Source organism: Mus caroli, unplaced genomic scaffold, assembly GCF_978045245.1.
Source record: "Mus caroli unplaced genomic scaffold, Mus_caroli_1 scaffold_2, whole genome shotgun sequence".
NCBI classification, from domain to species: Eukaryota; Metazoa; Chordata; class Mammalia; order Rodentia; family Muridae; genus Mus; species Mus caroli.
Window position 1 is genome coordinate 28,878,896 of NW_028227257.1, and position 19,102 is coordinate 28,897,997.

The 19,102-nt window shown below is 45.9% G+C and overlaps 1 protein-coding gene across 1 annotated transcript; it reads left to right on the forward strand.

Moving 5' to 3' along the window:
- The first annotated feature begins 3,331 nt into the window (after positions 1 to 3,331).
- Vsx1 (visual system homeobox 1) lies at positions 3,332 to 9,296 on the forward strand. Its single transcript, XM_021156711.2, has 5 exons — positions 3,332 to 3,782; positions 6,046 to 6,124; positions 6,567 to 6,690; positions 7,688 to 7,865; positions 9,010 to 9,296. Exons 1-5 carry the CDS (start codon positions 3,332 to 3,334, stop codon positions 9,294 to 9,296), a joined length of 1,119 nt encoding a protein of 372 aa, XP_021012370.1.
- Positions 9,297 to 19,102: the final 9,806 nt, after the last annotated feature.

The following is a 19,102-nucleotide window of genomic DNA, read 5'->3' on the forward strand; positions in this document are numbered from 1 at the left end:
ACAGATTTCCTACAACTTTTTTTGGTTTGATTGGTTTTGTTTTAAGGTAGGTTTTTACTCTGTAGCACAGGTGACCTGTTGGCTTCCACGGAATGGTGATTTTCCTGTCTCAGTATCCCAAGTATGGGAATTATAGGCATGAGCCAATATGCGGGGCTCTAACCACACTTAACAAGAAGCAGAGAAGGAGATATGAACATCCCACATGCTACCACACTCCTGTTGTTTCTGAGACTTTGAATAGCAGCCAGGCCAGCAGCGGTTCTGAAAGATGAAGAGCAGTGTCAGTGGACCAGCCCTTGTTAGGAAAGCCCCAGCCTGGTTCTGTGGAAGGCTGCCATGCACCTAAACTGGGCAAACTGGAGAAGCAGTGGCTTGCCACATTTGTAGCTGGCAACAGAGAGGGTCTGGAAGCCTTCCCTGGAAATAATTCGAGGGGAAACTTTGATTAGTTAAATCCCAGATAATCCTGGATGATGAAGACAGATCTGGACTCCTTAATGGATTTAGGGTCCCAAGGGGAGTGGCAGAGGCATCATATCTGCCCATGGTGAGAAGAGGCCAAGAGGAGTCCCCACCAGGCTGCCAATACACCAAGGTAGGTGCAAACTTCCCAGCCTGTCTTTATCCACCCAGAGGTGGGACATACAGTGTGGGTAGGTTCAGTGACAGATCCATCTCTAGTGCTCCTGTCTCTTAAACTACTAGAAGTGTTCAAGGACACTGAGTGAAGCATCGTCCCCGTCTCTTGCTCTTGAGTCTCCATCCCTTGGTGCCAGTATTGGACTTGAGACAGCAGTGGGGGTGCAGTGGCACAGTGTCCCTTAGTAGGAAGAGGACCATGACAGCCAATCAGTACCCCCCCACACACACACTTCTTACTTATTTTGTATGTTAGAGGGACTCGCGCATGCCAGGGTGTTCACTTATGGAACAGGAGGGGAGTGAGTTCTCTCCTTCCACTATGTGTGTTCAGGACTCATTGGATAGAGGCAAATACCTTTACCTTCTGAGCCACCTTGAAGGCCCCATGAGAGAACTCTTTGATATCACTTTCCTTTGCCAGAAAGGTGCCCAAAGATCCAGCTCTCCTACCAGAGTTCCTGCAGACCCCCACCATCCTGCCAGTTGGGCAGCAGGCAGCAGTGGGGTTGCTTCTGTTCAGGAATAGCAGGATCCCGTAACCCCTCAGAGCCCTAGCCCAGCTTTTTCCTCAGCCTGGCTCTGCCTCACTATTCCCATTTCTCTTTCCTTGTTCCATGAGACGAGTTGACTTGTTTGAGTAACTTCTCATCAGTAAAATGGGTTTATTTGATAAGATCTTCCTCAAGGAGTTGGAAACATCTGCTCTGGACTGTCCCCAGGGGATGAAGTAGAGCATTTTTCCTACCCCCAACCTTTTGGTTGCTTTGTATTTCTAGCATCTACTTGGAGTGTGGGGAGTCTGTCATCTGGGTGACCTTCCACCCTGAGGTAGAATCTAGGAGAGCCCAGGACCTTGGCTGCAGGCCCGTGGCAAGGTCTCTGCGGCCTCTTCTATTTGAGGTGATCCGGGCTGAGTCACTTACTCTGGCTACAGACCACAAAAGAGTGCACTCCTGAGTATCTTTCTTAGCTGCAAGCCTAAATTTGGATTTATGAAGGCACACAGCTGCTAATTGGCAAGTCTCTATATTTCTGATGTCTCCCCCTAAATCTAGAGGTGAATTTTGAGCAACATTCCTGGCAGACCTGAAAAGATTTCTCCCCACTCATCCACCCCTCTAGCGAGTGACTCAATGGACAATTATCCCGAAGGAAAGTTACTGGCTTGCTAATCCGGGAGAACAGCTTGGAGGGGAGATTTGGGTCTTCTTTTAATAATGGAAAGTTAATGCGCAGCCTCTTGTTATTGTCTTTCTTAGAGCCCCTTGTTTAATCCTCTGGCTTAGTGGTGGCGCCCTCAAACAGTGAAGACAGCAAGGGAGATGCACTGTGTGGGTCTCTGACGGGGTTCCAGGTGGAGGAAGCCCAGCTACGGCTCCGTAGGTCCCCCAAAGTAGGTCCCCCAAAATTGCAGCTGGGCTGTCTGTCCGCCTGGTTTGGAAGCCAGGCAATTTCCTGAAGCACAAGCAAGCAGGGCCCCCAAGAGAGGGTAGGCGTCTGGGCTGGAGACTGAGTCAGAAGGGCTGGCCCAGAGTCCTTTGTTTGTTTGTTAGTTTATATGCAATGACATTTTTTTTTGTTTGTTTTTATGTATGTCTGTGTGAGGGAGCCAGATCCCTTGGCACTGGCGTTACAGACAGTTGTGAGCTGCCCTGTGGGTCCCCTGCAAGAGTGGTCAGTGCTTTTAACCATTGAGCCATTTCTCCCCCCCTCCCCCTACGCGTTTTAATTAGCTCCAGTTTCAACAAATTTGGAATTCTTACGTGCCAGTCAGGTTGCCTTTGACTAATCATAAATCCGAACGGTAGTTTGTTAGTCTCCGTAGTAGTTCCACATCCCTGACCTCACTTAGGATCGCTGAATCAAATATGGTACACCGTTATTCTAAAACAATAGCCATTACTCACGTGAAATTAAATTTTCACTGGGTTGTGTATATTTCTGTTAAGCCTGTCCAAGGTTTTAGTCCTCCCAGTCCACATCTCCCTCTCCTCCTATCTCCTGCCCCTTCGCAGCACCAAGCCAATTTGGGACTGTATTGCACTCTACTGTAGCCCTTAAAGATCCAGTGAGGGAAGAGTTTTTGGCTATAGATTGGCCGGCGGTGGGTTAAATACAAAATATCAAGTTTTCTTCAGGGATTTTCAGACTGGGTGCTGGAGTTGAAGAGACTGGCCAGTGTAGTCTGGGTGGAAGTGGTGTGTGTGTGTGTGTGTGTATGTGTGTGTGTGTGCGCGCGCATGCTTGGGAACCGTCCCTAGATCTTACAGATTAGTGGGGAGTGTGAGGTGTTTGAAGGCCAGGGGTGTCCATAAAAGAGACCCATTACGAATGTGGAACTTGTGGGTTTCATAGGAGAGGGGAGACAACACAACCCTTGTTGCTCATTTTTCTTCTCGTTCCAGAGAATGGGGATGGGGTGGGTAAGGGACAGCTGGAGAGAGAGAGGGGTGGCTAGGAAGACTGCAGCTGGGAGGCCAACAACTCAGGGGAGGGGAGCTGATGGCGCCTGAACCTGCTGGTGGGAGCTTGGATGCGTCTGCTCCCTGCTGATTGGCGCCTTCTAGGCTGTCTAGGTCTCAGGGACAGCTTCTCCAGCATAAAAGGGGTCGCCTGAGCTAGCGTCCTCTGCACAGGTGGCCAGAGAGGACTCAACTCCGGCACCTAGCCTAGAGGACTGAGAAGCATGACTGGACGGGATGGGCTTTCGGATGCGCGCTCCAGGAGTAGAGCCCTGGCGCCAGGCTGTCCTCCCACCGGCTCTCGCCTTCGAAGCTTTGCCATCAATGACCTGCTGGGATTGGAGGCAGACCTGCCAACTCCGGTGGAGCCTGGGCTAAGATCCAACAGTGAAACTCCAGCGGAGGCAACAGGGTCGGGGCCGGGACCGGGACCGGGGCCAGGACTCTGCGGCTCTTGCCCTGCTCGCGGGGCTCTCCCGCTGGGCCTGGGCCTCCTCTGCGGCTTCGGGGCGCAGCCCCCTTCCGCTGCCGCCGCCGCTCGCGCGCGCTGCCTGCTCCTCGCCGATCTGCGGCTACTGCCGCCTGCAGGACCCGAGCCTGCTGTCGCCCAGGGCCCCGTCCACCCGCCGCCTGCGCTCGGCAGCCAGCAGCGCAGCGAGAGCGTCTCCACGTCGGGTAATTTAGTCAATGCTTCCCGCCTCCAAGCACCTGGGTTACGCCTGCTCGCTCCCAGAGAGATCTCAGTCCTGACAGACCCCTGCACCTCCTGCCGGTTTCTAAACCGCAGCCTCTCCTCCCAAGCCCCATTACCGCAGGTGGGAACAGCCACCAAGGGTTCCGATGGATCTTGTGACCATCTCTCAGCCCCTTTCTCTCAGCACTTAGTACCAGTTTTGGGTGGCGGATAATCCGGAGAACCGGTGTCTATGTCTTGCATCCCTAAGGCAGAGTCGAGAGAACTGACTGGTAGTTTAAGAAGCCTGGGTGGTAAGCTGAACTCTTGGCCTCACCCGGTGCTGAGAAGGAAGTTTTGGGTCTCTAGCCTCTCTCTCTTTATCGCCTTCTACCCAATACCGGCAGGTGAGAGAAGCCATCCACTCACTCTGGTGTAGTTAGGTAGACTCATATTCGGTTCGGAGTCTACTTATTTTTCTCGGGGAGGAGGAGATCTTGGCGCATTGTGGGAAAAGAGAAGGAAGCAAAGACATTCTTTCCACGGGGCAAAAAACTGAGAGCCCAGGGATGCGAGCTCCAGGGGAGAGAATTATGCAAAAACCCAAAACAACAAAACCAAACAAAACCGCGGACCCAAGGAAACTGTCCTACAGAACACGGGGCTAGGATAGAGTGGATGGAGCCTGTAGAGCACAGAGGGGCTGGCCAGGGTCTCTGAAGGATGAGACGAAACCCTCTACTTGTTGTGCCACCCCCCCCCCAAAAAAACCCGCTATTTTCATAGGGTGGCTTCTTTCTTCTCGTAATATTAATAAAGGGAAAGGTGAAATGCAAGTCTAAAGTTTTATTCTGCGAAGGTATTTCCTGCAGAAACAGCATCATGTGACTGGTGAGAAATCCTGTCAGCTTAAAAGAAAAAAAAGAGATGGTTGACATTAATTTAAATACTAGATTGTAAATCCAACATATGCAAATATTATCATTTCCATGAATCAATGTAAAACTATTTTACTTTGGGAGATATTAAATCTTCCAGACTCACAAGTCTGCCACAAGTCTCTGCGGCCACTTCTCATGTCTTTCCTCATTCAAGTATCACTGGCTCCGGATACTCCAAAGCACATCCTAGAATATTATAATCCAAATATGCTGTTTTGTGGTGATATCATTAATATAGAAACAAAATTGGTGTTATTTCGTTACTTTTGTCTACTCATTTTTAAAAAACGGTGGGCAATTCTGTTTTCAAACAACGAATCTGATAATAGTTTGGCTTTTAGCTTTTCTTACCCTGAGATTTTTTGATATGTTGAATATGGGTAGATAACCTCACAGTTGAATGGTATTGTTTTCAGGGGAATTTATACATTACTGAGATATGTATGTCATGGGTGCACAAGCTTCCTGGGCTATGTCTCTAGGATTCGTGCATCAGGGCAGGGTGAGTTTTGACAAAGATTTGATGTCACAAATCCTGCCTTTCAGAAATGCCCATGTGAACATTAGGGGGAGGAGGGAGGCAGCTGGAGGAGGGTGATCAGTGGAACTCTGGTTAGAAAAGACACTTAGTAGCCGAGTAGCGTTGACTTTACAGGATATGAAATTTGGATCCTAACTTCATCACAACAACTTGACCTGTGTGATCTGGCAGGCCAACAATACCAGCTACCTTTGTCTATTTATTTGTGAGGAATAATTGAAAAAACGAAGATAGTGTCTGGAATGTGGGAATTGCTGTCTTTGACTGTGCATTTTACTAAGTATATTCTTCTCTTTTTCCAACCAACAGAGCTTTTATATAACCGTAAAGTTATTTTTTCTTCATTAATTCATTTATTCGCTTTACATCCTGATTACAGCCCCCCTCCCAGTCTCACCTTTACAAATCCCTCCCCCCATTACCCACTCTCCTTCTCAGAGAAGTGGACACCTACCTTGGGCACCAATCTGCCATGAGACATCTGGTTTTAGCTTAAGAGCATCCTCTCACACTGAGGCCAAACCAGGCAGTCCAGTTAAGGGAAGGGGATCCAATGGCAGGCAACAGAGTCAGAGACATCCCCCTCTCCCTGCTCCAGTTGTTAGGGGATCCACATGAAGATCAAGCTGCGTGCCTGTACAAATGTGTACAGGGCCTAGGTCTGGCTTCTGCACGCTACTAAGTACATTCTTAATAAGCACACAGCGTTAGCCTTCACATTAAGATGCCCACAATGTAGCAAATTTTTAACATTTTCAGAGAGTCATCTTCTTGTGCCAACAGATGGGGACAGTCCATCTGAAGAAAAGAATGACCCGAAGATGTCCCTCACCCTGGGCAAAAGGAAGAAGCGGAGGCACAGGTATGGGTCCAGGCTGCCTTCACTGTCCGTGTTTCCTCAGATGGACACAACCCTATTGTCTATGAGAACAGCAACTGAGAGTGTATTGAAGGCTCAGCAGTCTACTGCTGGTGTGCAGTGACAACCACACATATCCATATTTTCAAAGGTGACCTGCAATTCTTAGGAAGCTATCTGTATTTTTGTTTTTTGTTTTTTTTTTTTTTTTTTGAGACAGGGTTTCTCTGTATAGCCCTGGCTGTCCTGGAACTCATTCTGTAGACCAGGCTGGCCTCGAACTCAGAAATCTGCCTGCCTCTGCCTCCCAAATGCTGGGATTAAAGGCATGTGCCACCACTGCCTGGCTCGAGATCTGTACTATTTTAAAGGCATGGTTTTGTGCATTTGTAAATGGGTTTTTATCTCTTGGGCATATTTCACGTGTGTTTCTGGCTCTCTACAGGACGGTTTTCACTGCCCATCAACTCGAAGAACTGGAGAAGGCCTTTGGCGAGGCCCACTACCCTGACGTGTACGCTCGGGAAATGCTGGCTGCGAAAACAGAACTCCCGGAAGACCGAATACAGGTGTCTGCTGCCCTTCCTTTCTCAAAGACCCTGCACAGAACCTGCCATCCACACAGTGAGCAACCCACAGCCACTCAGAAAAGCTCAGGGTGGTCCTCTTCATTTGAGAACTGAGAGTGACCCAGTTAAAGGCACTAAAAGGCTCCCTGTAGCCTTTATGCCTTTTTTTCCTTCTATCATCCTTAACCTGCCCTCAGATATTATACAATTGTGAGCCATCAAATGGGCCTGCGACCAACACTTAGGCCTAAGTTAGATCTCCGGTACTCACTTGGTAGGAGAGTGCTAATTCTTGCAAATTGTTCTCTGACATTTGTGTGCGGAGGCATACCAATTTCTACATTCGTGCACACAAAATTAATAAAGATGTCACAATGAAAATGATATTTTAAAAAAAATCACACAATTGGATGTTATACTAGATACCACATGGAGATATATTAGTAAAAATGTTTAACGCTCATCTTCAGTTCTCAGAGACATCACCATATATAGCCTGAGTCACCCTGTGCTGTCTCTGTGTCATATGGGTATCCACCGGGAAGGTTGTCATATACTGGCAGATATGCTCTTTGGAAGAGTTGACAGTGATTCAGTGATTTAATCTTGTCGTATTGTTTAAATGAATGTACTTTTCTATAAAAGAGATAGCAACAATCAATTAATCTGAGATTTGAAGGAGCCTTCGCCCCTGTGAACTTTCTAAACAGAAAACCCAGGAAACACTGTAGGCAGAATATAGGGGTCTTTTCATTCTTTGTTTTTGCTTCCATAACTCCTTAGAACACTTCAAAGGAAGTACCTCCAACCTTATGTCCATAATGCCGAGTCCTTGTGGGTTTGGAGGGCTGCTGCCACACTAGCCTGCAGGCCAGGGGTGGGGAGTGGTCCCTTTGTAGACCCAGGGTCCTGGACGCATGCGCATGCGCTTCTCTAGGCACTCCTTTTCATAGTGTCTCTTCTTGAGCCCCTCCGTCTCCCCTCTGCCTCTAACCAGGTCTGGTTCCAGAACCGGAGGGCCAAGTGGCGTAAGCGAGAGAAGCGCTGGGGTGGCAGCAGTGTGATGGCTGAGTACGGGCTCTACGGAGCCATGGTGCGCCACTGCATTCCACTGCCGGACAGCGTGCTCAACTCTGCAGATAGCCTTCAGGGCTCCTGTGCACCCTGGCTTCTGGGTAAGCGGTGACTGAGAGCGAGAAAGAGCTATATTCTCACCATAAATATACAGAGCAAAAAGGTCTCAGGTTTAGGCCCAGTCTGGACTCTTAATTTTTCGTTAATTCTGAGCCTTAATTTTCTGTTGAAACTGTGGAGGCAGTGTGTGAGAAAAATCCCTTTAGGCTAGTCACATTGGTAAACACATATTCAAAATGTATAAGTGGACAGGTATACTTGCATTATGTACGATACATATTATCAAAGTAGGGAATACTACTAGAAAGTGTAGAAGCTATACTGTTTAGAGTGCAGGGTTAATAAGGCCATGCTGAGCAGGGAAAATCTAGATCATTCCATTTTGTCTACACTGCTGAAGCAGTAGGTCAGGTCTTGGTCCTGATTTAACAAACGTACCTTAGAGAGTTCCTCTATTGTAGAGGTCAAGCCCTTTCTGGGCTCTTACCCTTATTGTACTCTTTGGGTTCAGGGTTTGCAAGATTGGGCCGCGAGATAATTACTACCAGCAAATTAGTTAGGTGGATCCTAGTGGTATTTTAGGCTGGGAAAGTTCAACAGTTTTTCTGCCTGGTGTTGGGCTGAGAACCAGAGATAGCATGGTTAATATAGCCTGGACTTTGCCTAAAGACTAAAGAGATTAGACAGAAGTGGGGGGTGGGTAGGGAGCCAAGCCCAGTCCTCTGAAATCACACAAATAGGGATGCTTGCTGGCATCCATGGGACCTCAGTCATACACAAGCAAATGTTGGACAGGATTCATTCTGTCATTTAAACAAACAAACAAACAATGTCACTCAACAAAGCGCTTTTGCAGAAGTTGACAAATGGAATTTTTCAAACCCTAATATTGGGAGTTAGCTACCTGGTCTCTCTCCTCTCGGCCCCAGAGGAACACTGGGAAGAACATTTTAGACAGGCTGAAAGAACAGCGATCAGGAAGGACTGTACCTAACTGCTGAATTGAAAAATATTTTTGAGCCTGGTGTGGTGGCGCATGCCTTTGATGTGTCCGAGGTCCCTGTGCATTTGAGGTGAGCCTGGGGTACATAGCAAGATCCAGGACAGCCAGGACTGCATGGAAAGACCCTGTCTCAAAACCAAACAAAAATTTTATTGTTGTTGGCTTTCCTTTTTGTTTTCCAGGGATGCATAAAAAGTCCACAGGGATGAGAAAACCAGAAAGTGAAGACAAGTTGGCGGGACTCTGGGAGTTTGACCATCTCAAAAAGGGTGCTAATAAGGATCAGGATGGACCCGAGAGGGGACCAGACAAAACAACCCTGAGCCCTGAGAATAGCCTGGAAGATGTGGCCATTGACCTGTCCAGCTCTTCCAGGCAGGAGACTAAGAAAATGCCCCCAGGGTCCAGTACTCAGGGACATCCCCAAGCCCCAGGGCTGCCCCAGCCCCCACAGGTGGGAGCCTCCTGAGACTGACAGATTGCTCCCCCCCAAAACTTGGACAAACACCTTCAGTTTGATTTTCTTTCTGAAATGTCTGGATAAAAAGCAACACTACAACACTGAATAAATAATGACGTAGGGAGAGTTCCATTTACTCCTAGAGTGGGGAACATTCATACAACCTCTCAAGCCAGTCAGTTTGGTCTAAAATCTTGTTTTTCCGTAGTAGAATCTGAACATGGAAGGTTTGAAGTTCAAAGAAAATTTTAGGGATGGGGTATGACGTCGCTTAGTTCATAGTACACAAGAAGGCCTGGATTCAATACCCAGCACCACACAAACCAGATCTAGTAGCACACACCTGCAATCCCAGCACTCAGGGGGTGGAGACAGGAGATCAGATGTTCAAGAGCATCCCAGTTGAGAGAGAGAGAGAGAGAGAGAGAGAGAGAGAGAGAGAGAGAGATTGTTACCACCTAGCATTATTTAAGATGTGGTTCAGTCATTAAGAGGGCTGGTCTGACCTCCTCACTCTAAGTTAGAATATTTGGTTTGGTTTGGTTGAAACGGGTTCTTGCTGTGCAGCCCAGGCTCGCTTCATTTTCATGATCTCCTGCCTCAGTCTCTCTAGTGCTGGGTTACAGGTGTGAATATAATTGTTATACAATCTCTAGGCTTCAGAGGAATGAATGAATGAATGAATGAATGAATGCTATATTACCATTCCTTGAGCAGGGTCTAGGACATCTCTGTCTTTGTGATAGGTGATAATTTTGTGTTCTCAGTCACTTGATGGGCCTTGAATATTCGATGTATAAACAACAAAGAAAGCCACAAGCCCCTCCTTCTCTGATGTCACCTGGAGCCATGATTAAGCAATTGTTAAATATCTGGAGACTGTCTGAAGGTCAGACCCAACTTCTTGGTCTTTTTGAATTTATGTTTGAAAGCACTTTAGTAACTTGGATTCATGAATGTTGTTTTTCCTGTATTTCCTTTGCCATTTATTTATTATTTAAAAATAAATGTGTGGTGTGTCTGGCTCAAAGCTACTAACTGGCCCCTCAGTAGGCTCTCCCCTTATGCCCCTTTTTCAGTCTGGAAACATGCCGAGCAAGCTGTCTTTCAGCCTGCAGCACTTAGCACAGGGTCTGTGTCGTGTACTGTGTGGCAGCAGCCCTGACTTTTGGAGTTCAGAGGCTGAAGAAGGGTTGTTGTCTGTTTTGGGCAGCTTCCTCTGCAGATTATCTCAGGAACCCATCAAGTTAGGCTGTCCCCACCTCCACCCCAGTTTCTTTAGATAAGAAAGCGGGCAGTCTCTTCCTTTAGTCTATGTTTGTCCTATGTTAGTTCCATAGTGTTATGCTCTGTATCAGTGAAGTATTAACCCCATGAGATGATGATGAAGTGTTGCTAGGTGAGAAGCCCTTAGAGGGGGAAGAGATAAGTAGAAATAAAGATGTCTAAAGTACACTGAAAATGAAATAAATAATATCCAGCAACTGGTTCTAAATCAACATGTGAACGATGGGCAAACGTCTCTGAAACATTCTAAGGAAAACGGAGATAACAAAAATGGTGTGGGGCAATGTAACAGATGTGCAGCTGGGTCTTCACGTGGGGCTCCTAAAGCAGAAGCAGGGGCCGTCTCTGACCTCATTGCCTTCCTTTGGATCCCCCTCCCCTATCGGCACCTCAGCTCACTGCAGCTTGGCATGCCAAGCCTGGCTGATATCCATGTGAGGTGTCCCCTCTTCTGAGGAGAAGGAGGTGGGGGTGGGGAGGGGAGAGGAAAGGGAGGAACTGGGGGGAGGGGGAGAAGGTGGGAGAAGCTCTCGATCAGGATGTAAAGTAAATTAATAAGTAATGGGAAAATGGTGTGAGAAAAGAGGAAAGCTATATATTTGAATACATACATACATACATACATACATACATACATACATACATAATGTATATATGTATAAATATTTTTCTTTTTTTCCCTTGACACAGACTTTTGCTATGTTGCCCAACCAGCGATCCCTCTGCCCCAACCTCCTCAGTAGCTGGACCACAATTTTGTGTCACTGTGATCCCCCAGCTAAAACTGTGTTAAATATGTAAGAAAAGCACTATAGCTCAGTGTGGTGGTATTTGGGAGGCTGGGACAGAGGACCTCAAGTTCTAGGTTAGCCTTTGCTACAGAGTGAGAATTTTTTTCCTCCCAAGAGAGGATCTCACTGTAGAGCTCTGGTTGTCTTAGAACTCACTGTGTACCAGGCTGGCCTCACTGTAGAGCTCTGGTTGTCTTAGAACTCACTGTGTACCAGGCTGGCCTCACTATAGAGCTCTGGTTGTCTTAGAACTCACTGTGTACCAGGCTGGCCTCACTGTAGAGCTCTGGTTGTCTTAGAACTCACTGTGTACCAGGCTGGCCTCACTGTAGAGCTCTGGTTGTCTTAGAACTCACTGTGTACCAGGCTGGCCTCACTGTAGAGCTCTGATTGTCTTAGAACTCACTGTGTACCAGGCTGGCCTCACTGTAGAGCTCTGGTTGTCTTAGAACTCACTGTGTACCAGGCTGGCCTCACTGTAGAGCTCTGGTTGTCTTAGAACTCACTGTGTACCAGGCTGGCCTCACTGTAGAGCTCTGGTTGTCTTAGAACTCACTGTGTACCAGGCTGGCCTCACTGTAGAGCTCTGGTTGTCTTAGAACTCACTGTGTACCAGGCTGGCCTCACTGTAGAGCTCTGGTTGTCTTAGAACTCACTGTGTACCAGGCTGGTCTCACTGTAGAGCTCTGGTTGTCTTAGAACTCACTGTGTACCAGGCTGGCCTCACTGTAGAGCTCTGGTTGTCTTAGAACTCACTGTGTACCAGGCTGGCCTCACTGTAGAGCTCTGGTTGTCTTAGAACTCACTGTGTACCAGGCTGGCCTCACTGTAGAGCTCTGGTTGTCTTAGAACTCACTGTGTACCAGGCTGGCCTCACTGTAGAGCTCTGGTTGTCTTAGAACTCACTGTGTACCAGGCTGGCCTCACTGTAGAGCTCTGGTTGTCTTAGAACTCACTGTGTACCAGGCTGGCCTCACTGTAGAGCTCTGGTTGTCTTAGAACTCACTGTGTACCAGGCTGGCCTCACTGTAGAGCTCTGGTTGTCTTAGAACTCACTGTGTACCAGGCTGGCCTCACTGTAGAGCTCTGGTTGTCTTAGAACTCACTGTGTACCAGGCTGGCCTCACTGTAGAGCTCTGGTTGTCTTAGAACTCACTGTGTACCAGGCTGGCCTCACTGTAGAGCTCTGGTTGTCTTAGAACTCACTGTGTACCAGGCTGGCCTCACTGTAGAGCTCTGGTTGTCTTAGAACTCACTGTGTACCAGGCTGGCCTCACTGTAGAGCTCTGGTTGTCTTAGAACTCACTGTGTACCAGGCTGGCCTCACTGTAGAGCTCTGGTTGTCTTAGAACTCACTGTGTACCAGGCTGGCCTCACTGTAGAGCTCTGGTTGTCTTAGAACTCACTGTGTACCAGGCTGGCCTCTGCTTGGCCTCTGCTTCTTAAGTGCTGCAATCAAAGGCCTGGCCATGAGATATTGTTTTAAAAAAATAACAAATAAAATAAAAATCACTATTCACAACTAAAATAACCAGTATGTTCATTAATTTGTTTTAAAACTCTTCAGAAATTGGGCTGGGGAGCTGGTGGTTTAGAGCACTCACTACTCTTTCAGGGGACCTGGGTTCAGCTCTCAGTATTCACATGAAAGCTCACAAATACCTGTAACTCCACTGTGGGTGATACAATGCCCTCTTTCTGCTTTTGTGGGAACTGGGAATGTGTGAAGGGTACAGACATATAAGCAGACCAAATACCCCCATACTAGAACAAAATAAAATAATAACAAAATTCAAACCCATAACATTTTTATTAGGGAAAAAAATCTACAAATGTCACTTTTTTTTCCTGAGGAAATGCATACCACTAGCACTAAATGAGCAAAAGCACAAAATATTAAAGATCATTAAGCAAGGAATCCATAGAGCATTGTACTACAATATGGCTGTGGATCGATGGTTAAGCCACAGGCGAATTCTTAAAAGTTCAACAAAGCATTTTAATGGTACAGACATTGCTCTGGTACACAAAAAAAAAAAAAAAGCAAGAAGATTTCTAACACTAACATCATCCTAATTCCAGAACCCCCAAAGTCGACACACCCACCTCCCAGCTCTATTTAGCGCCATAAACAGAAGTGTGAAATGTGCAAATAATTCTCAGTGTTTACAACCCAACAGAAGGCCAGACATGCTCTTTGTATGCAGGTCTACACCAAGCACACAAAGGTATTTTTTTTTAAATATTATACATAACCTGGCAATGCTAAGGTATTTTGATGTTATGAAATAAACTGCTTACACATTTATTAGCATCTCAAACTATACAATAAGGTTATATTGATAGATATTAAAAACACTGAAGAGGAAGGAGCTGAGGAGACTGTTTAATGGATAAAATGTTTGCTGTGCAAGCATGAGGTCTGAGGTTTGGATCCCCAGAATCCATGGAAATGCTAGACAGGGATGGTGGTCTGCCTGTAATCCAACTCAGGAGGCAGAAGCGAGGGACCACCAGGGCAAGCTGGCTAGTTAAGAGTAGCCATAATTGGTGATCGGTAGCTTCAGTGAGAGGCCCTGCCTCAATAAATAAGTGGGGAACAATAGAGGAAGATGCCCAACATTAATTTTAAGTCTGTGCCTACACATACATACATACATACGCACACCCCCACACACACACTACATACACATACACACATATGTGCACGGGAACCTCCCTTACAGGTGCACTCCCACACATGTAAGTGCATAGACGGGAACTCACACCACACATAGGTATCCACCGAAGGAAGGCACTCAGTAAATGAAACATCAGGCTCCTAGAAACTTCATATGAAGCCAGGTGTGGTGGTGCACAGCTATATTTCTGACAGCCAGGAGGTCGAGGGAGGAGGGTGGGGAGCTGAATGGGTGACTTCTCACAGTAACAGAAAGTAACTGGTACAACACAGTGTCTTCATAGACCTGGCACACACCCTCCCACACAGCTCAGTCCCTTCGAGATGACTTATCACACCTAACACGGTGTAAATGCCAGGTAGATGGCTGAAGGGTGTGTCATTTAGGAAATGATAAGGGAAAATGGATACATGTTCACTTACCTATGGGCTTTAGAAATATTTCTGATTTATGGTTGAGTGGCTCAATCTACAGACAGGGAACAAAATAGTACAGAGAAAGAAGGCAGGCCGTGAATAAAAAGAGCAGGGGATGAGGGGAACGTCTCTAATCTAGCTGAAGCTTTCACTAATTTCTAAACAAAATTAAGTGACGGTCGTGAGTTCTAGTCCTTGGGCAACTGAAATCTCATGCAAACCAAAGCATCGAAAGTCTTCGTGGGTTTCTCTCTCACTCATGAAAGCTGTACTTGAAATGCTGATTTAGGCTGGAGATCGCGAGCCTTCCAGTTTTCTTACTTTAGTTCCCACCTTTGTTATTTTGTTGACAAAACAAGAACCACACTTCTGACAAACAGGCAGGTAAAATCTGGTCTGGAGGGCAGCTCCTCTCAAGGACCACTGCCTTGGCTGAAGAAACAGATATTCTCAAATTTCTCTGGCGTTTACTGGTCCTCAAGCTTACAAGTTCACGCAGGGGAAAAAGCTTTAGGACCTGGTTTATCACAAATGGCACAATGGCGCCACCTACTGGCAGCTATTGCAAACATGCATCCACTCTGTCCATTGCAAAGCCATATTTGCATTAGAGAAATTTTCTGTCCTTTTCTACTCAGCCCTCCCAGTTGCCCTCAACACCACCAGACTTGTTTTTCTCTGTGTTCTCTGATCTCTGCACAGAAATGTCTTAGTTTCCAAGTGTGGCCCATCTTGATTTTATTCGGTCTTATATTGACATTTCAGGATTTCTCTTTCATTCCCTTTCAACAAAGACCCTCTATTCTTTGTTGGAAAAAGAGTGAGCTTCTTGTTAGCATTGACCTCTCTCTGTTTCCAGACTGCAGACAAAATGTGACGTGTTGCTTCACACTCCGTCTGTCACGCCTTCCCCGGCATGATGGACCTTGTCCTCAAACTATGAGCCAAAACCAAACCCTTCTTTCTTTAAGATTTTTTGTTTGTTCGTTTTTACAGGCATTGATCACAGAAACAAGAGCAGGGGATGAGGGGAACGTCTCTAATCTAGAGTGACCAACAGTGGTCATTTCAACAGATGTTGGTTGTTATTCATAGTTACTGTGTTGTGCAGTGGACCTATTGTTACTACAGCGTCAACTTAGTCATTTACTTTTATCAGCATGTGTGTGTCTGTTTATGTGTGTGTCTCTGTGTGTTTGTTTCTATATGTGTCTCTGTGGGTATATGTATGTGTGTCTCTGTGTGTGTCTGTGTGTATGTGTCACTGTGTGTGTCTGTCTCTTTGTGTATATGTGTGTGTGTGTCTGTGTGTGTCTGTGTCTGTCTCTGTGTCTCTGTGTATATATGTGTGTCTGTCTCTGTGTGTATATGTGTGTGTCTCTGTGTCTCTGTGTGTATATGTGTGTCTGTTTCTGTGTCTCTGTGTGTATATGTGTGTGTCTCTGTATCTCTGTGTGTATATGTGTGTCTGTTTCTGTATCTCTGTGTGTATATGTGTGTCTGTCTCTGTGTCTCTGTGTGTATATGTTTATGTGTCTGTGTCTCTGTGTATATGTGTGAGTGTCTCTGTGTGCATATATGTGTGTGTTTGTGTGTCTCTGTGTGTGTATGTCTGTGTGTATATGTTTGTGTGTCTGTGTCTCTCTGTGTGCATATGTGTGTGTGTCTGTGTGTGTGTCTGTGTGTGTGTCTGTATGTCTGTCTGTGTCTCTCTGTTGTATATGCATGTCTGTTTGTGTGTCTGTGTGTGTGTGTCTGTGTGTGTGTGTCTGTGTGTGTCTATGTGTCTCTGTGTGTGCACGCTTTGCGTTTCCTGCCATGCTTAGTTTCTTAGTTAACATCTGTGTTTTCCTCTTTCGATCATTCAGTTTCCTCCATTTCCCCCTCTACTAGATTAGAAGTTATACATTCTGTATTACATGTGGCTGATCTCACATAACTATTAAATGTAGATTAGAACTCCTCAAATAGTGAAAGGATTCTAGGAAGTTGCCTCTGACCTGCCACCTTTTATGCTCCTGTTGCCCAGGATTTTGCCTGTATCTTGTTTTTCTTAGCCCCATGGCCATAACAGGCATTTCCTGTCACTAACACTTGTTTATATTCACCCACTGGTGAGACACTGAAAATATGTCTCATAGGTACTCCATAGAGGTGAAACTGTCCTATATATAAGATACATCTATGTTTCTAAGGTTGATGACCAATCCCCATTCCTGGGTTGGAAGTCTGTCTTTTCCAGTTTTATAACAACAACACTGTTAGATACTTTGCCTAGGATGCTGTAAGTGATGGTGTACAGTGTATTTAGCCTGCTTGGACTCTGTGTGTGTCCATGATTTTTGAAGTCTTTCATTGATAACAGAAATGCTGCAGCTTTTAACTCAACCTCTCTGTGTTCTCTTTCCTGGAATCTCTAAATGTGTGTGTGTGTCCCACATTCTGTGACTTGTGTCCTCTTTTCCAAAGTTACGAATCTTTTTGACTCTGCTATATATTCTTCTTTGATGGGGGGGATTTATTTAGCTCATAGTTACTGCTAGGATAGAGGTAGGGCATGTTCCTTAATCCTATTTTATCATCTCTACCTTATTATCCTTATTTGTTCTTTCCCCATTACACCTACTCTTTTGTTGTTGTTGCTGTTGCTGTTGTTGTTGCTACTGTTGCGGTTATTGTGTGTCTCTGGCTGGCTTGGAACTTGATATGTAGATCAGGCTGACCTCAAACACACAGAGATATGTCTGCTTCTGTTTCTGCCCCTCACATGTAAGGATTAAAGGTGTGAGACACTATACATGGCCACTCTTAGGTTTTCTTGTTCGTTTGATTTTTGAGTGTTGCTGTGAAGCCTAGGCTGGGCTTCAGCTCCCAGGCTTAAGTGATCCTTCGGTCTCAGCATCCTGAACAGTTGGCCCTGCTTAGTTTGTTGTTTGCTTGCTGTTCCTGCTTACAAACTTTTGCTCCAATCCTTTCACTGATTGGCTTAGAAGTTCTGTAATGATTTTAGTTTTCTAAGAGTTATGCATTCACTTTCACCTGCAAACATGTTTCTGCCTCCATCTGGAGCAGGGTAGTCGCATCATGCCTTCATCTAGGAAAGGCCTCTGGTGTGCTTCTTCTCCGTGACTTTCAGCCAAAATCCTGAAGGTTTCCCTGCTGCTCATCTGGGTCCTGGCAACTTCTGCTCTCATCTTTCTTCCTTCCTTCCTTCCTTCCTTTCTTCCTTTCTTTCTTTCTTTCTTTCTTTCTTTCTTTCTTTCTTTCTTTCTTTCTTTCTTTCTTTCTTTCTTTCTTCCTCTCTTGCCTTACTCATTTATTTTATTTATATGAGTGTGCTACCTGTATGTACACCTGCATCACAGAAGAGGGCATCATACCCCAGTATAGATGATGGTGAGCCACCAAGTGGTTGCTGGGAATTGAACTCAGGTCCTCTGGAAGACCAGGCAGTGCTCTTAACTTCTGAGCCACCTCTCCAGCCCCCTCTGTATGAATCTTGGGCTACACATTTTCTTTCTTTCCACTGTACTTATCTGCCACCTGCTGGGGGGCTTTTCCTCCAGTTTCTTTTTAATCTTGGAGTGCATGTGCCTTAATTTATCATATTTTAAAAGTAAATATAATTATTCATTCATAAAATGAAATCTACTTATTAATTAAATAAATTTTATATACCCAATTGACCAAATTAACTGTGTGTCTTGAACATTAAAAAGATAGATCTCTCATCTGCTTATCCAGAGTCAGAATCATTGAGGTGATAACTATCAAACTGCCTCTGCTGGTCTTCCTGTGTTCATGAATTATTGTAAGATTATTTTAATTTAATTAATTATTAATTTTAATAATTAATTATTTTAATTATTTTAAGGGTAAGCAGTATTGAGGTAGTTCTGGGCTTCTTTCCATGGTGGCATCCTTTAAGAAATGTCTTATGTTCCAGTTGATTTATCCAGGGGCAGACTACAGGCAGAGTTGCCTACACAGGACAGAAATAGCTTTGAAGGCAAGGGTAGACTTCTGCCACCTGGTGGCAGTGTTGGTCAGTTTTACAATTCCTTGGGGGCTGTAATTGTTGACACTCTGTTTCGCTCCTGATCAGCAAACACATGTCCTCTTGGGATTCCCAGCTGAGGTCCTCAGGGCTGGGTCATGTTTAATCACTCGCTGACTGTCCAGAAACTCAGCAGGTGTTTTCTGGCTCATCCTTGACTGTGATCTGTCTTCAAGTCACACCTGCCCTATAAATCTTCCTCCTTGGGTCTTGGCTGAGAGGTTGGGAGGCCCAAAATTGCTGAGACTGTAGCCAGATGTGATGGCAGTTGTAGTCTGCCTTTCCGGCTTGGGGGCAGGACACGAACCTGATAGTTTAGATCTGACAGAATCCCGTTCTCTGAGTCACCTTCTTCTTTGTAGTCTCTTGTCATTGGGGGGGGGGGCAGGAACCTTGGAACTTGCGGCAAAAACAAATCTTCAAGAAGAATCTACTTGAAAGGATGAACAGTGCACTTGGTCCAAGACCACAGGAGGTGGGATGGGGTGCAGGAAGTGTTGGGGACCTTCAACTCAGAAAAAGAATAGATGGATCCAGATGCGTAAGGACATCCCTGAGACAAAACAATGAAGGTCTTGAGTGA

Excerpts from the sequence above, each read along its gene's own strand:
- Vsx1 (XM_021156711.2), top strand. The coding sequence starts at position 3,332 with ATGACTGGACGGGATGGGCTTTCGGATGCGCGCTCCAGGAGTAGAGCC. Across the intron at positions 3,783-6,045 it reads CGAGAGCGTCTCCACGTCGG|ATGGGGACAGTCCATCTGAA; the intron begins GTAATTTAGTCA and ends TTGTGCCAACAG. Across the intron at positions 6,691-7,687 it reads TCCCGGAAGACCGAATACAG|GTCTGGTTCCAGAACCGGAG; the intron begins GTGTCTGCTGCC and ends GCCTCTAACCAG.